This window comes from Ranitomeya variabilis, chromosome 4, assembly GCF_051348905.1.
Source record: "Ranitomeya variabilis isolate aRanVar5 chromosome 4, aRanVar5.hap1, whole genome shotgun sequence".
NCBI classification, from domain to species: Eukaryota; Metazoa; Chordata; class Amphibia; order Anura; family Dendrobatidae; genus Ranitomeya; species Ranitomeya variabilis.
Genome location: NC_135235.1, coordinates 621,409,136 through 621,436,004, shown reverse-complemented (window position 1 = coordinate 621,436,004; position 26,869 = coordinate 621,409,136). Strand labels below are relative to the sequence as shown.

The 26,869-nt window shown below is 41.5% G+C and overlaps 1 protein-coding gene across 5 annotated transcripts in view; it reads left to right on the top strand.

Annotated features, from left to right (window-relative positions):
• LOC143766092 (uncharacterized) overlaps nt 1–26,869 on the top strand; it is a 63,217-nt gene that overhangs the window by 34,989 nt on the left and 1,359 nt on the right. Inside the window, exons 2-5 of one of the 5 annotated variants that reach the window (XR_013213528.1) lie at nt 1,291–1,608; nt 2,111–2,175; nt 4,889–4,956; nt 10,891–13,110. Coding sequence is in view for 3 of the 5 variants with exons in the window: in XM_077253476.1 (XP_077109591.1) it covers nt 1,291–1,608; nt 2,111–2,175; nt 10,891–10,914 (407 nt within the window). In the remaining 2 variants the exon portion in view is untranslated. Of the gene's footprint in view, nt 1–1,290; nt 1,609–2,110; nt 2,176–4,888; nt 5,672–10,890; nt 13,111–18,536; nt 18,936–25,291; nt 25,357–26,869 lie in introns of those variants that run through there. The other 4 variants (XM_077253476.1, XM_077253477.1, XM_077253478.1 and 1 more) reach the window with 4 other exon arrangements.

Here is a 26,869-nt window from a genome sequence, read left to right as displayed (position 1 = left end):
TATACACATATTTGATGCCGCCGCATTCCGAATTGCCCGATCTATCAATAAAAAAAAGGATTAACCAGATTGCTAAACGGTGTAGCAAGAAAAAAATTTGAAACACCAGAATTAAAATTAAAATGCAATAACAGGCGATTAAAGGAATGTATCTGCACCAAAATGGTATCATTAAAAATGTCAGCTCGGCACGCAAAAACTAAGCCCTCACCCAAACTCAGATCACGAGAAATGGAGACGCAACGTGTATCGGAAAATTGCGCAAATCTTTTTTTTTTTTTAGCAAAGTTTCGAATTTTTTTGTACCACTTAGATAAAAAATAACCTAGACATGTTTGTTGTCTATGAACTCATAATAACCTGGAGAATCATAATGGCAGGTCAGTTTTAGCATTTAGTGAATCTAGCAAAAAGCCAAGCAAAAAACAAGTGTGGGACTGCACTTATTTGGAATTTCACCACACTTGGAATTTACATGTCATGCAAAACCCAATAGTGTCATTCAAAAGTACAACTTGTCCCACATAAAAATAAGCCCTCACATGGGCATATTGATCTAAAAATAAAAAAGTTATGGCCCTGGGAAGGAGCGGAGCGAAAAGCGAAAACGCAAAATTGAAAAAAGCTGGGGGTCATGATGGGATTAATCATGTGATGTCATAGGCCTAATGGAAAACAGAAGAATTAACTTGGTAAAAGGGCAAAATGAACAATTGTAAGCACATAGTGCCATATTATATGATGATTGCAATATATTAAGAGAATAAAAGCTTTGTTGGGAGGAAGGCTTCTTTAATCACAATCTCATCAACAGTGTTGAGAGGAGGACCATGGACATGTGTTAGTGTTTGCTACTGGTTTTGGGTTCCCTTTCATTTTTTCTTAAGTGCTTACACCAACCTTAATTCATCCCATGAGGAAAGTAACTTGAAAAGTATGGGTCTCATGGTAAACTTGTGACAGATTGCGCACAATTTGGGGCTGCACATAGGAAGAGGGATGACCCAGAAAAAGGAAATAGAGCACCAGCTTAAAATAATTCTCAACTGAATTTCCCAATCTATTGGAATTTTAATAATCAGACATGAAGCGGGATAGGAAAGTTTTGGTGGCCTACTAGATCTCCAAGGTCATAGAGGCCACAGTAGACTTTTCCTATGTATCGTCTCTATTATCCAACCCTGAGTAGAGTAGATTGACTGGTATGGACCTTGAGATGGATTAGATATATCTTGATCAACTTTTAATGACATTCACTTTTTTTTAACATGCTTTCTGTTTCCCCTGTAGAAATTAACCAGAAACCGGATAAGATAAATAATGTGCCCCTAAGAAGTCAAGTCAAATTCACCTGCACCACTCAAGGCACGTGTGATGTTGACTTCATATCTATAGAAATAAGCGAAAACCTGCCAGCGTTGATGAAGCGGAACTCCAATAAATACTTCACTGAAAATCCAGACATCACTTTTAAAGGAACTTTAACCGATTACACAATTGAAATGAAAGTCAACAAGTCAAATGATTACTACTGTGTGGCAATAGCGCAAAAAGATGGCATTTCGACCCGTTTTCAATCTAAAGGAACCCAAATAATTGTTGCAAATGGTAATTTTGATCTATATTAATATTTTTGCACATATATTTTGATGCCTTTAAAAAACTGGGCATTGTGTTTTAGACTACATGGGGGAAAAAAATTGGCCTAACCTCTCAATATAGGGGGAATTAACGAACGATCCCGTTCGCATGTCCGGCCTCTGACTGTGCTCCTGGGGATTGGGCATGCTGGGTTCTAGAACTTAGCCAAACCATTTGCTGGACTCAGACTGAGCGGTCATGTTGGTAGCCTGAGGCTGCCGGACAAGAGCATTGCGAACATCCTACTTCCTACAGGATCTCTAGTTCCTCTTCTGATTAATACACACCATGGTGTTATTACATTGGGTCAGGGAGCCCTACTCATCAGAAGTGGTCCTGTGGATGCAACAGGTATTAGGAGTCTTGTAGTGCTTTAGTCCAGCAGCTAGAGGCTACCAGCTGTGGGCACTTGACCAGTGCCCTTGACATTTTTTTACTTGACTGTTATTCATACTTTTTTATTTTGCAGCTGCTGTAATGACTGCCTCTATGCTGCTTCTCTTCTTATCTCTTTTATCACTGGTCTGTATCCATGTAAGTAGAGATATTATATGTTATAACACAATAGAAGAAGATGATATTTGAGAATGTCTGGGGGAAAAACTTGGACATTCTCACTCCACAGCAACAATGTGACTTATACTTATCGAATCTTATTATCGGCTCCTTATTTGTCACATTCTAAACAATCAGCATAATGGCTAATCAAAGACATATGTTCACACTCTAATTAGCTAAGGAAATAAGAACTTGCTTGGATTTACCCAAGGTCATTCTCACACTATGAAAAGTCTCAGGCATTGTATTCGCTAATCTTCAATTTGAGTGGGATTGAATATGTCCACACTGCAGATGTCGCCATCTCTCCTCCAGATGAGAAAAAGATTATAAAAATGTATTACTTAAGACTGGATCTAACTGAAGAAGCCTCCCCCATGTCGGCCATGTTTGCATATCTATGAAGCCTAGCGTGTGTCTAAGCTTCATAGGAGATCTGTAATGTTAGAATATAATTCAATATCACTGTATTGCAGTGTACCGTACAAGCGATCTAAGGCTCAATTTCCAAAGGGGGACTAAAAAAAAAACCTATATCTATAATGCTCAGTATAAATGAGTACACCTCCTTTGAAAAGTAAGATTTAAAATAAACATCTCATTGAATACAAGAACAAGTTCCTAAATTTTGACAAGACTGAGATGCATAGAGCATTTTTAACCCAGAACATGAAAGTAAGGTTAATAATATAACTTGTTACAATTTTTTTAGTTTTACTCAAATTAATTGATGCAAAACATAGATACAACCCACATCAAAAATTACTACATCTCGTTTATTGTATGACCTGCAACATTTATAAGGACAGCATCAAGTGTTATAGGCCTGAAATGAACTAGTTGGTGGCATATTGCAACATCACTCTTTTTCCATTCTTCCCATTCTTCAAGAACGAACTTTTTAGAGTCTGGAGAGAGAGAGATGACATCTTGTCTCTTCAGAATTCCCCATAGGTGTTCGGTTGGGTATTAAGCCATTGACTATTGGGTATAAATAAAAGTAGAATTTTCTTCGATTAGGCTTTAATCATCCCTAGATAATTGTGAAATGGCAGCCTGAGGTTTAACAAAAGTCAAAGACCCGTGAGAATGCCTGTTAGAAGACCCTGTGTTGGACTATACAGAAATTCCAGAAATTCCAATACAGTAGTTAAATAATGCTGCTAAATGTCATAAATGTAAGGTAAAATATAACCAATCTCTTAAACCATCTCTTGAGAAGGAAGCTTTAACAGTCATATTGGGCATAGAAGTATAGCTTCTTTATAAATTGTAAAAGAGCTAGCACTCCATTCCAACCCTTTGCTCTACGACCCCACGCTGTGATGTAGCTACGTCCTGTGGAGTGATCAGTGGGAAAAGTTAATAACAGAGTGTAATGATTATAAGTCCTTCCTGTCTACAAAGAACTACACAGAGCGAGGGTTTAGCTGGGACAGAGCCAAATACCAGATATGATATTGGGTTTATTGTGACAGGTGTAGAATCTATGGTTATGGTAGACATATGTCCCGCATCGCGGCACAATGTGCAACGCAATGCATTCACTTGCATCCCAGAATTAATATTGGTCAGATGAATAAAGTTGTATATGCCATGACTCATATGTATAGAAAGCTAAAATGATGATCAGAAATATGGCATTAATATCTCCCGCCTGGGACCTCCAGTGGGACAAATATCTTTCAGATCAGTGATCTTCTAATTTTTGGTACCTGGAGTCTCATGAGGCCACACATCACCAGTAACAAGTGACCAATTGGCCTGTAATAAACAATTAGTGGTGGCAGCTTGTTTTTCGTTGATTATTGTGAAGCTAGGTAGCGACCGTACAGAGGTGTATATATACCCATGTGTCAAAATCGGATGTGTATATGCTATACATTCACTGGGAAGCTCTAAATAACCTGCATAGTAGTAATAGTAGGCATTGCCTCATTCATCAATCATCAGTAAATGGTGTGATTGTCAGGACGACGAATTGGAGGCAGCAGTGTGCTGTTTTCTGACAAAGAAAAATATACTAAATTATTTTTCAATATATTCAAAAACATAAAAAAGAATGAGTACTATTTATTTTATTTTTTTTCCATTAAACAATTATAATCTTAAAAAAACACATATTGTATATCCGTACCTCCAAAAGTGTACCAATCTATAAAATGATTTTAGTTACCATAACAGCGTCTTTTTTTCTTGCAGTCCCTTACAAAAATATCTAAAAATTCAGTGCAAACTTTAATGTAAACCAGTAGATGAAAACACTTTCTCATTGAGATTTCCTTCATTCTTGCAGCTTTGGTCATCTAAAAGAAATGCCAAAAAGGAAGCTTAGAAAAATAACCATAACATTCCCAGATAGGAAGTGTAGAATAAATTCCATTCATAATCAGCCCTTATTTATGGAGAAAGCCGCTCTTCAATGAATGAACTTCTGTATTTATGAAATAGCTCCAAAAACAGCATTGGACATTTAGTGGTAGAAATAATCATTTTTGTAAAGCATTTCACACACACACATCATATTAATAAAAAAATAATAGGGGTGGGGGGAGATGGGTAAATATATTAAATATTAAAACATATTATTTGATATAAAATATATATTTTATATATTTTTTTAATATATACAAAAATCATTAGTTTTGACTTTTCATCCTTATGATACTTGTACATTTATTCTTTTTAGGTTGGAATATAATTTACATCCCGATCTTAGCATACTGACGATCCGAAGTCTCAAAGTCTTAAAGGATTGTAATTTTTTTGTTCAACTAATTAAAATCTTTACTAACAAATTTTGCTAAATGTTTTAATTTTTTTTTTTTGGGGGGGGGGGGAGTTGTTGCTTTTTTATTTTATTGATTTTCATTTTTTATTATTTACTGAAAATAAAAGGCATAATAGGCCTCTTGACTTTTGTGGGAAAGTGAAGTGAGCATGCTCATTTTTATGTGCAGTGGCACAATGGAGAGAGGGTGGAGGAGAGAGAAGGAGCTTCCTTATTGCCTTATTCCAGTCTGAGCTTTAGGACCACATCTCCTGGTCTCCAGGACCATTGCAACCTGAACTTGTAATGACCTGGAGAATCATAATGGCAGGTCAGTTTTAGCATTTGGTGAACGTTGTATTAAAAAAACAGTTGTGGGATTGCATTTTTTTTACATTTTTTTTACAATTTCACCGCGCTTGAATTTTTTTCCCGTTTTCCAGTACAAGATATGGTAAAACCAATGGCGTCATTCAAAAGTACAACTCGTTTTGCAAAAAACAAGCCTTCACATGGACATATTGACCGAAAAATAAAAAAGTTATGGCTCTGGGAAGCAGGGGAGCAAAAAACAAACGCAAAAACGAAAATGGACTGTGGCGTGAAGGGGTTAAATTTGCGGGATCTGGTCGAAGGTCTGTATTTGTTTAGGGGTCTCGTTTAGGTTTGTATTCATTCAGAGGTCTCAGGGCACTCAATTTGGTGTGTTTTCACAGGAGTTATATTAGGCTCTTCTTGAAATCCTATAGCTACTGCTATATTGCATGTATAGTGGACAATAAAAGGATTGTCTCTAGATATTCTACCCTTATGCAATTAATGTCCCAGATAAGGCAACCTATTTAACCGCAGTGAAAGCTGTATAAATGGGTGCATAAACCAGCTTTCCATAATGTCAACGGCAGGGATTTGCAATGATAGTGTCACAAGGAGCAGAGGCACAGTTCAGCACCAGGTCCCCTTAAGCTATGGGCTTCATAGCTGGTATAGGTAGACCCATGAGTTGGGTATGACTGTGGTCACTCTACATAGAAATCAACTGGAAATAATAATATGAAAACAGGAAGAATGGCACCAACACATTACATCTGATTTACAGTACAATACGTACCAAGGCCAATAAAATAAAAATATAGATGCCAATGCCACGACAAATGACAATCCCAGATTACCAGTGTATATGCCAATTCCATGATCCTAAGGAGGACAGAATGTTAATCCATCAGACGGCAGTGCTAACAAACAGGTATTAGAAACCTAAAGTAAAATACTAATTACGATGATCAACTTGACCCGTGCTATCTTCTATATAGATTCCAGAGATTGTTTTGGACCCTCCTTTCTGGTGTTGGCTCATGCTACCACATTTTTAATTCTGGGATAGAAGATCTGGATGCTTCTTTGATCCACCCTCTTTCATTATCCACTACTGCTTTGCCCCAGTGCAGGTCACAACCCTCAATTCGAGTGGGAGTTAGAGTCAATTTTGACCCCTTATCTCATAGAGTCACCTAGATGTTACAAAGCTACCCAAAAAGTAGGAATGCCGGTTTAAAGGCAGTACAAATGTAGAATCAGACTACAAAGATTTGCTCAGTCTTTTACCATTGAGACTCATTTATATGCGCAAAATGGTAGTATATTTTTCATTAAAACTATGGGCCAAATTTGTCCTTTTCTCGGGCAGGCAAAAATGATAAATAAATGGATGCCCAATAACTCTCTCCCTAATTCTGAGAACCACTTGCTTCACTCTGCCCAGATTGATTGTCCATTGGGGTTTCTGGAGTTGGAGAGGGTTGGTGTTCCTCGTCTGTTGCCTATGCTCCGGTTGACACGATCAATATGGAGACAAATTAAAAAAATAACTAAATCTGTTGATATAGCAGCGGAAATGCCATTGTGGAATAATAGTTATTTTCCGGAACTATTGGGCCACCCGTCCACGGAATTTTGGATATCGTATGGTGTTCTCTCAGTAGGTCATATACATAACCAGGGGATTTTCACTTCCTTTGAACAATTACAAAATTCTTACAATATCCCGAGGTCTCAATTTTTCCGCTATTTACAATTAAGATCAGCTTTTCAATCGCACATGCGGAATATGGGTACAGGTCGAGCTATTTCGTCTCTACCTTTAATAGGAATTCTTAATTCGCAAGGTCCTCAAGGACTTATTTCCTCTTTATATACCTATTTGTTATCCATAGGAGGGGAGTCTATTATAGATTCTATTAAGGGGAAATGAGAGGGACTTCTTCCGGATACACTAGGGGAAGAATGGGACGATATTTTGGAATCTCCAACTAAAGTTTCCCCGTCGATTAATTATACATTATACACCAATCCTATTTGACCCCGATTCGCCTTTTTAAAATGGGTCGTCTCCATTCATCAGATTGTCTAAGATGTCATTCCAGTGATGCGGACTTCATTCATATGATTTGGAGATGTCCTGTTATTTTTCATTATTGGAAAGAGGTGACGACATTGTTGACATCCTTGTTGTCGATTCCTGTCCCACTTGAGCCATTGACCTGTTTATTTGGGGTGTGGGATGCGGAAACCTGGGATCACCACACTGGGATATTTCTGCGAGAGACACTATTTATGGCGCGAAAGGTACTGGCGCTGCGATGGATGGGTGGTTCTTGCCCATCGCTTAGAGCTTGGGCTGATTTAGTAAACTCAATTATCCCGTATGAACGGACATTATATCAGAATAGAGGATGTCCAGATAAATTTGAGAAAATATGGGTCAGATGGAACTCCTCTCATCACACTCTATAATTCATAATAATTTAGTATACATGTGAGAAGTAGGGTCCGTGGTTTTGGGGATATTGCTTACAGGATGAAATTTATACGGAATTTTACTTTGGCGGCATTCTCTCTTTTTTTTTTTTTTTTTTTCTCTTTTAGTAGTTAATGTAGTTAACGTTATGCAATAAGATACCAGTGATCGACATACACCATTTGTTACCCCTGTAATACTCTAGAAGTGATAATGTAATGTAAGTAATTGCATTTTATGATATCACTAGCTGAAGAGCCCGGCGTTGCCTGGGCATAGTAAATATCTGTGGTTAGTTATAGCACCTCACTTCTCTTATTTTCCCATCACGCCTCTCATTTTCCCCATCACATCTTTCATTTTCCCCCTCACATCTCTCATTTTCTCCCTCACACCTCTCATTTTCACCGTCACTCCTCTTATTTTCCCCCTCACTCCTCTGATTCCCCCTAACACTTGTCATTTCGACCTCACATCTGTCATTTTCCGATCACTCCACTATTTTCCCTCACTCCTCTCATTTTGCACTCACACCTTTTCATTTTCACCTCACACCTCTCATTTTCACCTCAGTATATACATGTTTGTCATCTCCCTTATATATAGTATACACCTGCGTTGATAAACACGTGATGGTGTCTCCGCAGTGTTGGATGTTTTGGTCTCCCCGAGATCATTCATCTGTTCCTTCATAGCCTTTCACCAGGCACTGCTCCTAATAGCCAGTTTCCTACTCCACACTGATGAGGGGCAAAAACCCCAAAACAGCTGTTTGTGGATGGATACCATGCTTGGCATAGGTGGTCTTCCTTTATTGGATATTCTCCTTTATTGGATGCTGCCCTTCCCGTGGTTGTTCCTTCCCGGAGAAAGGCCTGGCTATTCATTGCTTGCGTTGAGAAACACATGATGGTGTCTCCGCAGCTTACTTTACATGCGTTTGCATATTTCCCATAAGGGATGGGGGCAGTGTTCTGGATCACTGCGTTGAGAAACACGTGATGGTGTCTCCGCAGTGTTGGATGTTTTGGTCTCCCCGAGATCATTCATCTGTTCCTTCATAGCCTTTCACCAGGCACTGCTCCTAATAGCCAGTTTCCTACTCCACACTGATGAGGGGCAAAAACCCCGAAACAGCTGTTTGTGGATGGATACCATGCTTGGCATAGGTGGTCTTCCTTTATTGGATATTCTCCTTTATTGGATGCTGCCCTTCCCGTGGTTGTTCCTTCCCGAAGAAAGGCCTGGCTATTCATTGCTTGCGTTGAGAAACATGATGGTGTCTCCGCAGCTTACTTTACATGCGTATACACCTGTATGTCATCTCCTGTATATAGTATATACCTGTATGTCATCTCCCCTGTATATAGTATATACCTGCTGTGTGTCATCTCCCCTGTATATAGTATATACCTGTATGTCATCTCCTCCTATATATAGTATATACCTGTATGTAATCTCCTGTATATAGTATATACGCGTGTCATCTCACCTATATATAGTATATATCTGTATGTCATCTCCTCCTGTATTAGACCTCCTTCACACGTTATTTGGTCAGTATTTTTACCTCAGTATTTGTAAGCTAAATTGGCAGCCTGATAAATCCCCAGCCAACAGTAAGCCCACGCCCTGGCAGTATATATTAGCTCACACATACACATAATAGACTGGTCATGTGACTGACAGCTGCCGTATTTCCTATATGGTACATTTGTTGCTCTTGTAGTTTGTCTGCTTATTAATCAGATTTTTTTTTTTGAAGGATAATACCAGACTTGTGTGTGTTTTAGGGCGAGTTTCGTGTGTCAAGTTGTGTGTGTTGAGTTGAATGTGGCGACATGCATGTAGCGACTTTTGTGAGATGAGTTTTGTGTGGCGACATGCGTGTAGCAACTTTTTGTGTGTCGAGTTGCATGTGACAGGTTAGTGTAGCAAGTTGTGTGCAGCAAGTTTTGCACATGGCGAGTTTTGCGCGTGGCGAGTTTTATGTGTGGTGCCTTTTGAGTATGTGCAAGTTTTGTGTGAGGCAACTTTTGCATGTGTTGCAACTTTTATGCATGTGGCAATTTTTCCGCGTGTGCAAGTTTTGCGTGTGGCGAGTTTTCCATGAGGTGAGTTTTGCACGTGTGGCGAGTTTTGCATGTGGAGAGTTTTGCGCGTGGCGAGTTTTGAGCGGTGACTTTTGTGTTTCGACTTTTATGTGGCGAGGTTGGTGTATGTGTGGTGAAATGTGCGCTGAGGGTGGTATATGTGTTCGAGCACGTGGTAGTGTGTGGCGCATTTTGTGTGTGTGTTCATATCCCCGTGGTGGTGTGGTGATTATCCCATGTCGGGGCCCCACCTTAGCAACTGTACAGTGTATACTCTTTGGCGCCATCGCTCTCATTCTTTAAGTCCTCCTTGTTCACATCTGGCAGCTGTTAATTTGCCTCCAACACTTTTCCTTTCATTTTTTCCCCATTATGTAGATAGGGGCAGAATTGTTTGGTGAATTGGAATGCGTGGGGTTAAAATTTCACCTCACAACATAGCTTTGACGCTCTCGGGGTCCAGACGTGTGACTGTGCAAAATTTTGTGCCTGTAGCTGCGACGCCTCCAACACTTTTCCTTTCACTTTTTCCCCATTATGTAGATAGGGGCAAAATTGTTTGGTGAATTGGAAAGCGTGGGGTTAAAATTTCACCTCACAACATAGCCTATGACGCTCTCGGGGTCCAGACGTGTGACTGTGCAAAATTTTGTGGCTGTAGCTGCGACGGTTCAGATACCAATCCCGGACATACATACACACATACACACATTCAGCTTTATATATTAGATTGAAAATGATGGACACTAGTAGTGATGGGTAGTTCGTGAGTGAGTAGTTCAAAATTAACTAATCTTCAGAGTGAACTAGTTCATCTAGTTCACCATCCTGACAGAGATTAGTTCATTATAAACTAAACAGCAAGTGGGAGGAGACAGAGAGTGATCATATAGCTTGGGGATGCATTCATGCAGGGGTGCATTCGTGCACTATTATTCGTGTACTTTTTTTCAAAGTATATTTTTTTTCTAAGTATGACGCAGTTATAACATGGCAGAATATAACAAGCATCTCTCTTCTCTTCAATACAGGTAAACATATCATTCATTCCCTGAACTCAACTATCCTGCATGTCTATTGCTCCATTCCCTGACAGCAAGCGGCTTGGATGGTAAACATATCATTCATTCCCTGAACTGAACTATCCTGCATGTCTATTGCTCCATTCCCTGACAGCAAGCGGCTTGGATGGTAAACATATCATTCATTCCCTGAACTGAACTATCCTGCATGTCTATTGCTCCATTCCCTGACAGCAAGCGGCTTGGATGGTAAACATATCATTCATTCCCTGAACTGAACTATCCTGCATGTCTATTGCTCCATTCCCTGACAGCAAGTGGCTTGGATGGTATCTGATTCATTCTATCTTCGGCATTGAATCCTGCATATAGCTATATATGATAGTCATCTTATTATGCATTTGTTTGTGTTTATAGATATTTAACTTACTTTTGCTTTTCCCTATGTAGAGAGATCACATAACTTTTTCAAAGGGGTTTATGATCCATGTAGACCTGGACATTTGTTTATCTGATCACTACATTTATTGTGTCCTGCTGTCTCTACTGAGTTAGATTGATTGGTAACAAGAGGGGGAGAAACACCCTTTTCTAAAAAAAAAAAAAAAAAGTGAGATCTAAGAGCTAGCCTTCTATAAATTTTGACAAAGCTTGGGGATGTGTTCATGCAGGGGTGCATTCGTGCACTATTATTCGTGTACTTTTGTCAAAGTATATTTTTTTTCTAAGTATGACGCAGTTATAACATGGCAGTTAGACAGGTAAGACAATCTAAACCTACTCTCTATTCACTTGAAACAGAACAAATACACACCATATGTATCTGTATAATCTATATTCTGGCTGCTCCATTCACTCACCGCCCTTTCATAAACTCTTTAAACTCCATCCATATCGGCCCCTCTGTCCTTGCCTCTCCTATGTATAGCACTCATGCTCTCTTCACATTGCTTAACAGCGCAGATCCATTCAGTCCCACCATCCAACACAAAAGACACTCTCACAAATCACTTAACCATCTGCTCACTCTTTCTATCCTCCTTCTCCTAGTCGCTGGAGACATCTCTCCAAACCCCAGCCCCCCCATGTTATAGCCAGTCAAACCTCCCAACTGCTACACCCAGAGACCCCTCTAACCTTATTAATATTCCATGCATGCCTTCTGTCTCTTTCAATTGTGCTCTTTGGAATTCTCGCTCTGTGTGTAATAAACTCTCCTTCACCCATGATTACTTCCTTTCTAAGGCTCTTAATCTCCTGGCTCTTACTGAAACCTGGATCCAGCAGTCAGACACAACCGCTGCTGCTGCTCTCTCCTATGGTGGACTACACTTTTCTCATACCCCAAGATCAGACAACAGAGCAGGTGGAGGCGTTGGGCTGCTCCTTTCACCCAAATGTACCTTCCAAGCTATCCCCCAAGTACCCTCACTTGTATTCCCTTCCTTTGAGGTCCATGCTGTCAGACTCTACGTCCCCTTCTCCATGCGAGTGGCGGTGGTGTATCGTCCTCCTGGCCCCTCTCATCAGTTCCTGGATCACTTTGCCACCTGGCTTCCACACTTTCTCTCCTGTGACACCCCCGCCATTATCATGGGTGATTTCAACATCCCCATTGCTTCTCCCCTTTCCCCGTCTGCTTCTCACCTTTTATCTCTAACCTCCTCTTTCGGCCTCTCGCAGCATACTAACTCTCCAACGCATGAAGATGGAAACTCCCTTGACTTGGTCTTCTCCCGACTTTGCTCAGTGGATGATTTCACAAACACCCCTCTCCCGCTCTCTGACCACAACCTTCTTTCATTCTCTATCAAGAACTGCCATCCCGCTCAGGTCACCCCCACTTTCCACACTTATAGAAACATACAGGCCATTAACACCCAGAAACTTATGAAGAACTTGCAGTCCTCATTGGCCCCAATCTCCTCCATCTCATGTCCTGATTCTGCTCTGAACCATTACAATGAAACCCTGCAAAGTGCCCTGGATGAAGCTGCTCCTCCTATACATAGAGCAACTCGACACAGACGGCGACAACCGTGGCACACGCTGCAAACACGCTTCCTGCAGCGATGCTCCAGGTGCGCCGAACATCTGTGGAGAAAATCTAATCTACCCGAAGATTTCATCCATTATAAGTTCATGCTAAAAACATACAACTCTGCCCTTCACCTCTCCAAACAAACCTATTTCAACACCCTCATCACCTCACTGTCCAATAACCCTAAACGTCTCTTCGACACTTTCCAGTCCCTACTCAACCCAAGAGAGCAGGCCCCAACCACAGATCTCCGCGCTGACGATCTGGCCAATTACTTCAAAGAAAAAATTGACCACATTCGACAGGAAATCATCTCCCAATCTCTTCATACCAGGCACTGTCCTCCCTCCCCCACTGCATCTAGTTCACTCTCTGACTTTGAACCAGTTACTGAAGAAGAAGTAAGCAGGCTCCTTGCATCTTCTCGCCCGACCACTTGCACCAGTGACCCCATTCCGTCACATCTCCTCCAGTCCCTTTCCCCGGCTGTCACCTCTCACATAACAAAAATATTCAACCTTTCCCTCACTTCCGGTATTTTTCCCTCCTCATTTAAGCATGCCATCATACATCCATTACTTAAAAAACCCTCCCTCGACCAAAACTGTGCCGCTAATTATAGACCTGTCTCTAATCTTCCCTTCATCTCTAAACTCCTCGAACGCCTGGTCCACTCCCGTCTTACCCGCTATCTCTCAGATAACTCTCTTCTCGACCCTCTTCAATCTGGCTTCCGCTCTTTACACTCTACTGAAACTGCCCTCACTAAAGTCTCTAATGACCTACTAACAGCTAAATCTAATGGTCACTACTCCATGCTAATTCTCTTGGATCTCTCCGCAGCATTCGACACTGTGGATCATCAGCTCCTCCTCACTATGCTCCGCTCCATCGGCATCAAGGACACCGTTCTCTCTCGGTTCTACTCCTATCTCTCTGACCGATCCTCCACTGTATGTTTTGCTGGTTCCTCTTCCTCTCACCTTCCCCTTACTGTTGGGGTTCTTCAAGGATCAGTCCTAGGCCCCCTCCTCTTCTCTTTGTATACTGCCCCTATTGGACAAACAATCAGTAGATTTGGGTTCCAGTACCATCTCTATGCTGATGACACCCAATTATACACTTCTTCTCCTGCTTTCACTCCGACCTTCTTAGAAAACACCAGTGATTGTCTTACCGCTGTCTCTAACATCATGTCCTCCCTCTATCTGAAACTGAACCTGTCAAAAACTGAACTCCTCGTGTTCTCTCCCTCTACTAACCTACCTTTGCCTGACATTGCCATCTCCGTGTGCGGTTCCACCATTACTCCCAAGCAACATGCCCGCTGCCTTGGGGTCATCCTTGATTCCGAGCTTTCATTCACCCCCCACATCCAATCACTGGCTCGCTCTTCTTATCTGCATCTCAAAAATATTTCTAGAATTCGCCCTTTTCTTACTTTCGACTCTGCAAAAACTCTCAGTTTCACTTATTCATTCTCGTCTGGACTATTGTAACTCTCTACTAATCGGCCTCCCTCTTACCAAACTCTCCCCGCTCCAATCTGTCCTGAATGCTGCTGCCAGGATCATATTCCTCACCAACCGTTACACCGATGCCTCTACCTTGTGCCAGTCATTACACTGGCTACCCATCCACTCCAGAATCCAGTACAAAACTACTACCCTCATCCACAAAGCACTCCATGGCTCAGCACCACCCTACATCTCCTCTCTGGTCTCCGTCTACCACCCTACCCGTGCCCTCCGCTCCACTAATAACCTCAGGTTAGCATCCTCAATAATCAGAACATCCCACTCCCGTCTCCAAGACTTTACACGTGCTGCGCCGATTTTTTTGGAATGCACTACCTAGGTTAATACGATTAATCCCCAATCCCCACAGCTTTAAGCGTGCCCTAAAAACACATTTGTTCAGACTGGCCTACCGCCTCAACGCATTAACCGAACTATCCCTGTGTGGCCTATTAAAAATAGAAAAAAAAAAAAACACATAATCAGGTTCCTCGCATCGTGTTCTCATACACTTTATGCAGTCAATAGCCTCTGTGTCTGTACTGCTACATACTTAGGCTGTTAACTGGTTCATGCAGCTTTACATGAACACCCGAGCCTTACACTATGGCTGGTCCAAATAACTAAAGCAATTGTTACCATCCACCTCTTGTGTCTCCCCTTTTCCTCATAGTTTGTAAGCTTGCGAGCAGGGCCCTCATTCCTCCTGGTATCTGTTTTGAACTGTGATTTATGTTATGCTGTAATGTCTATTGTCTGTACAAGTCGCCTCTATAAGTTGGAAAGCGCTGCGGAATATGTTGGCGCTATATAAATAAAAATTATTATTATTATTATTATTATCCCTCATACAGCTCCTCACACTGAAGATCCCTGGTCTCACACTTGCTCTTTATAGCTCCTGATGCTGGAAAAGAAGGTAGTAAAACACTATACCACACATCAAATACAAATAGAATAGTAATAATAAAAAGTGAAATTGTACAGTAGACAGACCCAGCTCATGTGTGTATGAGAGAGTGTTTCTGTGGTGTGGTTCATGCCCCTCACCAGTCTTTGTGATAAGATCAGCCTCCTGTACAGGATCAGCCTTGCTACAATCTTTACCACTGGCTCCTGTTCTGTTCTCAGGATGCTGAACGGCTTCTCAGCTCTCTCATACACAATCATTAGGAGTCAGTACTCTACACTAATACAGGGGGAACTGCTGCTGGGCTCAGTGAGATGCATCACGTTGACCTAGGCTGTCCTGAGTCATTCTCAGCAGAACATGTAGTTCATTTAGTTCACAGGTCTCATGACATGATGCATTTCCTATCAGCTCCTCACAGGAGCTAGGGTGGAGAATTATCAGGCTGTGTAATAGGAAGATTTTCTTTGCCCCATAGCAACCAATCACAGGTCAGCTTTCTGATACTGCAGCAGTGCAGTGCTCTGGCAAGTGAAATCTGAGCTGTGATTGGTTGCTATGGGCAGCAAAAGATCCATTGACTGTAAGGCAGCTTGGTAAATCTGTAGTTCTGTGTAGTTTCACCACATCTCTTCCTTTTGCAACCTATTGCAGTGGTGTGAAATGAATCCTGTCTGCCTGCTCAGTGCTCAATACCAGAGACACTGCAAGTGACCATAATGTGTGCAGATAATACACTGCGCACTGGGAGGCTGGAATATTTCACAAAGAAAAAAAAGAAATTACTAACTTGAATAAAGAACTTTAGAATTTTCTCCAGACTGAGTACCCCTTTAACAAGAGTTTTTTATGTAATGATCAGATGTATTAACGATTTCTAATCATTTTAACAAAACTATAACTCATCCTAGGAGCCACAGCTTCTGTGTAACGAACTAGAACTGATGCATCTCTTCTCCGCAGAATCCAGAGAAATACTGAACTAAATGAACTAATCTTTTCAGTGAACTAGTTCATGGTGAACTAATCACCAAAATGAACTAGATTTCCCATCATCATTTCTGACAAAGAAAAATGGTCAAAATTAATAAAAACCTAGTGCTTTCAGACCTTAAATAATGCAAAGAAAACAAGTTCCTAATCATTAAGAAACAACAATACTAATGTTTTACCTTAGTTCAGAAATCAATATTTTGTGGATTAACCATGATTTTTAATCGCAGCTTTCATGCGTCTTGGCATACTTTCCACCAGTCTTTCACACAGCTTCTGGAGCAAAAATGTAAGCAGTTCTTCTTTGTTTGATGGCTTGTGACTATCCATCATCCTCTTGATTACATTCCAGAGGTTTTCAATGGGGTTCAGGTCTGGAGATTGGGCTTTTGATGTGGTGGTCTCTTAATTTTTGCCAGAGCTGTAGAACTTAGAATGATGCAGCTGTTCAATCTTTAACCCCTTTCTGACCTCGGACGGGATAGTATGTCCGAGATCAGAACCCCCACTTTGATGTGGGCTCTGGCGGTGAGCCCGCATCAAAACTGGGACATGTCAGCTGTTTTTTACAGCTGAGATGTGCCCGCAATAGCATAGCGGCTGGTGGAATCGCGATACACTCGCCGCTATTAACTAGTTAAATGCTGCTGTCAAACGCTGACAGGGGTATTTAGCGCTTCCGGCCATTGTGCCGGAAATGCGCACATCGCTGATCCCCGTCACGTGATAGGGGGTCAGCGATGCATCGGCATGACAAGCGGAGGTCTGGACGGCGCTCATAGAAATGCAGTAATTCAGCTACATAGGAACGATCTATGCATCGCTCCTATGCAGCAGTGGATCGAGTTGTGCCAGCTTCTAGCCTTCCATGGAGGCTATTGAAGCATGGCAAAAGTAAAAAAAAAAAAGGTTTAAAAATATGAAAAAAATAAAAAAATATAATAGTTTAAATCACCCCCCTTTCACCCCATTCAAAATAAAACAATAAAAAAAATCAAATATACACATATTTGATATCGCCGCATTCCGAATTGCCCGATCTATCAATAAAAAAAAGGATTAACCAGATTGCTAAACGGCGTAGCGAGAAAAACATTTGAATCACCAGAATTAAAATTAAAATGCAATAACAGGCGATTAAAGGAATGTATCTGCACCAAAATGGTATCATTAAAAATGTCAGCTCGGCACACACAAAATAAGCCCTCACCCAAACTCAGATCACGAGAAATGGAGACGCAGTGTGTATTGGAAAATTGCGCAATTTTTTTTTTAGCAAAGTTTTGCATTTTTTTGTACCACTTAGATAAAAAATAACCTAGACATGTTTATTGTCCATGAACTCGTAATAACCTGGAGAATCATAATGGCAGGTCAGTTTTAGCATTTAGTGAATCTAGCAAAAAAGCCAAGCAAAAAACAAGTGTGGGACTGCACTTTTTTTGCAATTTCACCACACTTGGAATTTACATGACATGCAAAACCCAATAGTGTCATTCAAAAGTACAACTTATCCCGTATAAAAATAAGCCCTCACATGGGCATATTGATCTAAAAATAAAAAAGTTATGGCCCTGGGAATGAGCGGAGCGAAAAGCGAAAACGCAAAATCGAAAAAAGCTGGGGATCATGATGGGATTAATCATGTGATGTCATAGGCCTAATGGAAAACAGAAGAATTAACTTGGTAAAAGGGCAAAATGAGCAATTGTAAGCACATAGTGCCATATTATATGATGATTGCAATATATTAAGAGAATAAAAGCTTTGTTTGGAGGAAGGCTTCTTTAATCACAATCTCATCAACAGTGTTGAGAGGAGGACCATGGACATGTTACTGTTTGCTACTGGTTTTGGGTTCCCTTTCATTTTTTCTTAAGTGCTTACACCAACCTTAATTCATCCCATGAGGAAAGTAACTTGAAAAGTATGGGTCTCATGGTAAACTTGTGACAGATTGCGCACAATTTGGGGCTGCACGTAGGAAGAGGGATGATCCAGAAAGCGGAAATAGAGCACCAGCTTAAAATAATTCTCAACTGAATTTCCCAATCTATTGGAATTTTAATAATCAGACATGAAGCGGGATAGGAAATTTTTGGTGGCCTACTAGATCTCCAAGGTCATAGAGGCCACAGTAGACTTTTCCTATGTATCGTCTCTATTATCCAACCTTGAGTAGAGTAGATTGACTGGTATGGACCTTGAGATGGATTAGATATATCTTGATCAACTTTTAATGATATTCACTTTTTTTTAACATGCTTTCTGTTTCCCCTGTAGAAATTGACCAGAAACCGGATAAGATAAATAATGTGCCCCTAAGAAGTCAAGTCAAATTCACCTGCACCACTCAAGGCACGTGTGATGTTGACTTCATATCTATAGAAATAAGCGAAAACCTGCCAGCGTTGATGAAGCGGAACTCCACTAAATACTTCATTGAAAATCCAGACATCACTTTTAAAGGAACTTTAACCGATTACACAATTGAAATGAAAGTCAACAAGTCAAATGATTACTACTGTGTGGCAATAGTGCAAAAAGATGGCATTTCAACCATCTAAAGGAACCCAAATAATTGTTGCAAATGGTAATTTTGATCTATATTAACCCCTTCCTGACATTTGACGTACTATCCCGTCGAGGTGGGGTGGGCCCGTATGACCACCGACGGGATAGTACGTCATACGCGATCGGCCGCGCTCACGGGGGGAGCGCGGCCGGGTGTCAGCTGCATATCGCAGCTGACATCCGGCACTATGTGCCAGGAGCGGTCACGGACCTCCCCCGGCACATTAACCCCCGGCACACCGCGATCAAACATGATCGCGGTGTACCGGCGGTATAGGGAAGCATCGCGCAGGGAGGGGGCTCCCTGCGGGCTACCCTGAGACCCCCGGAGCAACGCGATGTGATCGCGTTGCTCCGAGGGTCTCCTACCTCCCTCCTCGCCGCAGGTCCCGGATCCAAGATGGCCGCGGCATCCGGGTCCTGCAGGGAGGGAGGTGGCTTACCGAGTGCCTGCTCAGAGCAGGCGCTTGGTAAGCCTGCAGCCCTGCACAGCAGATCGTCGATCTGACAGAGTGCTGTGCATACTGTCAGATCAATGATCTGTAATGTCCCCCCCTGGGACAAAGTAAAAAAGTTTAAAAAAAAATCCCCACATGTGTGTAAAAAAAAAAAAAAAAATATCCTAAATAAAGAAAAAAATATATATATTATTCCCATAAATACATTTCTTTAGCTAAATAAAATAAAAAAAACAATAAAAGTACACATATTTAGTATCGCCGCGTCCGTAACGACCCAACCTATAAAAGTGCCCCACTAGTTAACCCCTTCAGTAAACACCGTAAGAAAAAAAAAAAAAAAACGAGGCAAAAAACCGCTTTATTATCATACCGCCGAACAAAAAGTGGAATAACACGAGATCAAAAAGACTGATATAAATAACCATGGTACCGCTGAAAACGTCATCTTGTCCCGCAAAAAACGAGCTGCCATACAGCATTATCAGCAAAAAAATAAAAAAGTTATAGTCCTGAGAATAAAGCGATACCAAAATAATTATACGGTATAAAAGAAATTCATGAATAGCTGGTTTTTGATCACTCTGCCTCACAAAAATCGGAATAAAAAGCAATCAAAAAATGTCACGTGTCCGAAAATGTTACCAATAAAAACGTCAACTCGTCCCGCAAAAAACAAGATCTCACATGACTCTGTGGACTCAAATATGGAAAAATTACAGCTCTCAAAATGTGGTAACGCAAAAAAATATTTTTTGCAATGAAAAGCGTCTTTCAGTGTGTGACGGCTGCCAATCATAAAAATCCACTAAAAAACCCGCTATAAAAGTAAATCAAACCCCCCTTCATCACCCCCTTAGTTAGGGAAAAATAAAAAAATTAAAAAATGTATTTATTTCCATTTTCCCATTAGGGTTAGGGTTAGGGCTAGAGTTAGGACTAGAGTTAGGGCTAGGGTTAGGGCAAGGGTTAGGGTTAGGGCTAGTGTGGGGGCTAGTGATAGGGCTAGGGTTATTGCTAGGGTTGGGGCTAGGGTTGGGGCTAGGGTTGGGGCTAGGGTTAGGGCTAGGGTTAGGGCTAGTGTTACGGCTAGTGTTAGGGCTAGTGATAGGGCTAGGGTTATTGCTAGGGTTAGGGCTAGCGTTGGGGCTAGGGTTGGGGCTACAGTTAGGGTTGGGGCTAAAGATAGGGTTAGGGTTTGGATTACATTTACGGTTGGGAATAGGGTTGGGTGTGTCTGGGTTAGAGGAGTGGTTAGGGTTACTGTTGGGATTAGGGTAAAAGGTGTGTTTGGATTAGGGTGTCAGTTATAATTGGGGGTTTCCACTGTTCAGGCACATCAGGGGCTCTCCAAACGGGACATGGCATCCAATCTGAATTCCAGCCAATTCTGCGTTGAAAAAGGAAAACAGTGCTCCTTCCCTTCAGAGCTCTCCCGTGTGCCCAAACAGGGGTTTACCCCAACATATGGGGTATCAGCGTACTCAGGACAAATTGGACATCATCTTTTGGGGTCCAATTTCTCCTGCTACCCTTGGAAAAATACAAAACTGGGGGCCAAAAAATAAGTTTTGTGGGAAAAAAAAAGATTTTTTATTTTCACGGCTCTGCGTTATAAACTGTAGTGAAACACTTGGGGGTTCAAAGTTCTCACAACACATCTAGATAAGTGCCTTGGGGGTCTAGTTTCCGATATGGGGTCACTTGTGGGGGGTTTGTACTGTTTGGGTACATCAGGGGCTCTGCAAATGCAACGTGACGCCTGCAGACCAATCCATTTAAGTCTGCATTCCAAATGGCGCTCCTTCCCTTCCGAGCTCTGTCATGCACCCAAACAGTGGTTCCCCCCCACATATGGGGTATCAGCGTACTCAGGACAATTTGGACAACAAATTTTGGGGTCCAATTTATCCTGATACCCTTGTGAAAATACAAAACTGGGGGCTAAAAAATCATTTTTTGAAAAAAAAAAAAAGAATTTTTATTTTCACGGCTCTGCGTTATAAACTGTAGTGAAACACTTGGGGGTTCAAAGTTCTCACAACACATCTAGATAAGTTCCTTGGGGGGGTCTAGTTTCCGATATGGGGTCACTTGTGGGGGGTTTGTACTGTTTGGGTACATCAGGGGCTCTGCAAATGCAACGTGACGCCTGCAGACCAATCCATTTAAGTCTGCATTCCAAATGGCGCTCCTTCCTTTCCGAGCTCTGTCATGCACCCAAACAGTGGTTCCCCCCCACATATGGGGTATCAGCGTACTCAGGACAATTTGGACAACAAATTTTGGGGTCCAATTTATCCTGATACCCTTGTAAAAATACAAAACTGGGGGCTAAAAAATCATTTTTTGAAAAAAAAAAAAAGAATTTTTATTTTCACGGCTCTGCGTTATAAACTGTAGTGAAACACTTGGGGGTTCAAAGTTCTCACAACACATCTAGATAAGTTCCTTGGGGGGGTCTAGTTTCCGATATGGGGTCACTTGTGGGGGGTTTGTACTGTTTGGGTACATCAGGGGCTCTGCAAATGCAACGTGACGCCTGCAGACCAATCCATTTAAGTCTGCATTCCAAATGGCGCTCCTTCCCTTCCGAGCTCTGTCATGCGCCCAAACAGTGGTTCCCCCCCACATAGGGGGTATCAGCGTACTCAGGACAAATTGGACAACAACTTTTGGGGTCCAATTTATCCTGATACCCTTGAGAAAATACAAAACTGGGGGCTAAAAAATCATTTTTGTGAAAAAATATGATTTTTTATTTTTACGGCTCTGCATTAGAAACTTCTGTGAAGCACTTGTTGGGTCAAAGTGCTCAACACACATCTAGATAAGTTCCTTAGGGGGTCTACTTTCCAAAATGGTGTCACTTGTGGGGGGTTTCAATCTTTAGGCACATCAGGGGCTCTCCAAACGCAACATGGCGTCCCATCTCAATTCCAGTCAATTTTGCATTGAAAAGTCAAATGGCGCTCCTTCCCTTCCGAGCTCTGCTATGCGCCCAAACAGTGGTTTACCCCCACATATGGGGTATCGTCGTACTCAGGACAAATTGCACAACAACTTTTGTGGTCTAATTTCTTCTCTTACCCTTGGGGAAATAAAAAAATGGGGGCGAAAAGATCATTTTTGTGAAAAAATATGATTTTTTATTTTTACGGCTCTGCATTATACACTTCTGTGAAGCACTTGTTGGGTCAAAGTGGTCAACACTAGTGTTGAGCGATACCGTCCGATACTTGAAAGTATCGGTATCGGAAAGTATCGGCCGATACCGGCAAAGTATCGGATCCAATCCGATACCGATACCCGATACCAATACAAGTCAATGGGACTCAAGTATCAGACAGTATTCCTGATGGTTCTCAGGGTCTGAAGGAGAGGAAACTCTCCTTCAGGCCCTGGGATCCATATTAATGTGTAAAAGAAAGAATTAAAATAAAAAATATTGCTATACTCACCTCTCCGACGCAGCCTGCACCTTACCGAGGGAAGCGGCAGCGTTCTTTGTTTAAAATTCGCGCTTTTCTTTCCTTACGTGAAGTCCCGGCTTGTGATTGGTCGCATGCCGCCCATGTGGCGGCGACGCAACCAATCACAGCAAGCCGTGACGTAATTTCAGGTCATTCAGTATTTTAAAATTACGCTCCGGCTTTGTGATTGGTTGCGTCGCAGTCACATGGGCGACGCAACCAATCACAGCAAGCCGTGACGTAATTTCAGGTCCTTAAGGATTTTAAAATTACGTCCCGGCTTTGTGATTGGTTGCGTCGCAGTCACATGGGCGCCGCAACCAATCACAAGCCGGGACGTCACGGGAGGCTGGACACGCGCGCATTTTAAAATGCGCGCGTGTCCAGCCTCCCGGCTTGTGATTGGTTGACCGTGCCGCAACCAATCACAAGCCGGGACGTCACGGGAGGCTGGACACGCGCCCATTTTAAAATGCGCGCGTGTCCAGCCTCCCGTGACGTCACGGCTTGTGATTGGTTGCGGCGCCCATGTGACTGCGACGCAACCAATCACAAAGCCGGGACGTAATTTTAAAATCCTTAAGGACCTGAAATTACGTCACGGCTTGCTGTGATTGGTTGCGTCGCCCATGTGACTGCGACGCAACCAATCACAAAGCCGGAGCGTAATTTTAAAATACTGAATGACCTGAAATTACGTCACGGCTTGCTGTGATTGGTTGCGTCGCCGCCACATGGGCGGCATGCGACCAATCACAAGCCGGGACTTCACGTAAGGAAAGAAAAGCGCGAATTTTAAACAAAGAACGCTGCCGCTTCCCTCGGTAAGGTGCAGGCTGCGTCGGAGAGGTGAGTATAGCAATATTTTTTATTTTAATTCTCTCTTTTACACATTTTTACATTAATGTTGTTTCGATACCGATACCCGATACCACAAAAGTATCGGATCTCGGTATCGGAATTCCGATACCCGCAAGTATCGGCCGATACCCGATACTTGCGGTATCGGAATGCTCAACACTACTCAACACACATCTAGATAAGTTCCTTAGGGGGTCTACTTTCCATAATGGTGTCACTTGTGGGGGGTTTCAATGTTTAGGCACATCAGGGGCTCTCCAAACGCAACATGGCGTCCCATCTCAATTCCAGTCAATTTTGCATTGAAAAGTCAAATGGCGCTCCTTTCCTTCCGAGCTCTGCCATGCGCCCAAACAGTGGTTTACCCCCACATATGGGGTATCAGCGTACTCAGGACAAATTGTACAACAAATTTTGGGGTCTATTTTCTCCTGTTACCCTTGGTAAAATAAAACAAATTGGAGCTGAACTAAATTTTGTGTGAAAAAAAGTTAAATGTTCATTTTTATTTAAACATTCCAAAAATTCCTGTGAAACACCTGAAGGGTTAATAAACTTCTTGAAAGTGGTTTTGAGTACCTTGAGGGGTGCAGTTTTTAGAATGGTGTCACACTTGGGTATTTTCTATCATATAGACCCCTCAAAATGACTTCAAATGAGATGTGGTCCCTAAAAAAAAAATGGTGTTGTAAAAATGAGAAATTGCTGGTCAACTTTTAACCCTTATAACTCCGTCACAAAAAAAAAAATTGGTTCCAAAATTGTGCTGATGTAAAGTAGACATGTGGGAAATGTTACTTATTAAGTATTTTGTAAGACATATGTCTGTGATTTAAGGGCATAAAAATTCAAAGTTGGAAAATTGCGAAATTTTCAAAATTTTCGCCAAATTTCCATTTTTTTCACAAATAAACGCAAGTTATATTGAATAAATTTTACCACTAACATGAAGTACAATATGTCACGAGAAAATATTGTCAGAATCGCCAAGATCCGTTGAACCGTTCCAGAGTTATAACCTCATAAAGGGACAGTGGTCAGAATTGTAAAAATTGGCCCGGTCATTAACGTGCAAACCACCCTTGGGGGTGAAGGGGTTAATATTTTTGCACATATATTTTGATGCCTTTAAAAAACTGGGCATTGTGTTTTAGACTACATGGGGGAAAAAAATTGGCCTAACCTCTCAATATAGGGGGAATTAACGAACGATCCCGTTCGCATGTCCGGCCTCTGACTGTGCTCCTGGGGATTGGGCATGCTGGATTCTAGAACTTAGCCAAACCATTTGCTGGACTCGGACTGAGCGGTCATGTTGGTAGCCTGTGGCTGCCGGACAAGAGCATTGCGAACATCCTACTTCCTACAGGATCTCTAGTTCCTCTTCTGATTAATACACACCATGGTGTTATTACATTGGGTCAGGGGGCCCTACTCATCAGAAGTGGTCCTGTGGATGCAACAGGTATTAGGAGTCTTGTAGTGCTTTAGTCCAGCAGCTAGAGGCTACCAGCTGCGGGCACTTGACCAGTGCCCTTGACATTTTTTTACTTGACTGTTATTCATACTTTTTTATTTTGCAGCTGCTGTAATGACCGCCTCTATGCTGCTTCTCTTCTTATCTCTTCTATCGCTGGTCTGTATCCATGTAAGTAGAGATATTATATGTTATAACACAATAGAAGAAGATGATATTTGAGAATGTCTGGGGGAAAAACTTGGACATTCTCACTCCACAGCAACAATGTGACTTATACTTATCGAATCTTATTATTATTTGTCACATTCTAAACAATCAGCATAAAGGCTAATCAAAGACATATGTTCACACTCTAATTAGCTAAGGAAATAAGAACTTGCTTGGATTTACCCAAGGTCATTCTCACACTATGAAAAGTCTCAGGCATTGTATTCGCTAATCTTCAATTTGAGTGGGATTGAATATGTCCACACTGCAGATGTCGCCATCTCTCCTCCAGATGAGAAAAAGATTATAAAAATGTATTACTTAAGACTGGATCTAACTGAAGAAGCCTCCCCCATGTCGGCCATGTTTGCATATCTATGAAGCCTAGCCTGTGTCTAAGCTTCATAGGAGATCTGAAATGTTAGAATATAATTCAATATCACTGTATTGCAGTGTACCGTACAAGCGATCTAAGGCTCAATTTCCAAAGGGGGACTAAAAAAAAAACCTATATCTATAATGCTCAGTATAAATGAGTACACCTCCTTTGAAAAGTAAGATTTAAATCAACATCTCATTGAATACAAGAACAAGTTCCTAAATTTTGACAAGACTGAGATGCATAGAGCATTTTTAACCCATAACATGAAAGTAAGGTTAATAATATAACTTGCTACAATTTTTTTAGTTTTACTCAAATTAATTGATGCAAAACAGATACAACCCACATCAAAAATTACAACATCTAGTTTTTTGTATGACCTGCAAGATTTATAAGGACAGCATCAAGTGTTATAGGCCTGAAATGAACTAGTTGGTGGCATATTGCAACATCACTCTTTTTCCATTCTTCCCATTCTTCAAGAACAAACTTTTTAGAGTCTGGAGAGAGAGAGGTGACAACTTGTCTCTTCAGAATTCCCCATAGGTGTTCGGTTGGGTATTAAGCCATTGACTATTGGGTATAAATAAAAGTAGAATTTTCTTCTATTAGGCTTTAATCATCCCTAGATAATTGTGAAATGGCAGCCTGAGGTTTAACAAAAGTCAAAGACCCGTGAGAATGCCTGTTAGAAGACCCTGTGTGGGACTATACAGAAATTCCAGAAATTCCAATACAGTAGTTAAATAATGCTGCTAAACGTCATAAATTTAAGGTAAAATAGGACCAATCTCTTAAACCATCTCTTGAGAGGGAAGCTCTAACAGTCATATTGGGCATAGAAGTATAGCTTCTTTATAAATTGTAAAAGAGCTAGCACTCCATTCCAACCCTTTGCTCTACGACCCCACGCTGTGATGTAGCTACGTCCTGTGGAGTGATCAGTGGGAAAAGTTAATAACAGAGTGTAATGATTATAAGTCCTTCCTGTCTACAAAGAACTACACAGAGCGAGGGTTTAGCTGGGACAGAGCCAAATACCAGATATGAATATTGGGTTTATTGTGACAGGTGTAGAATCTATGGTTATGG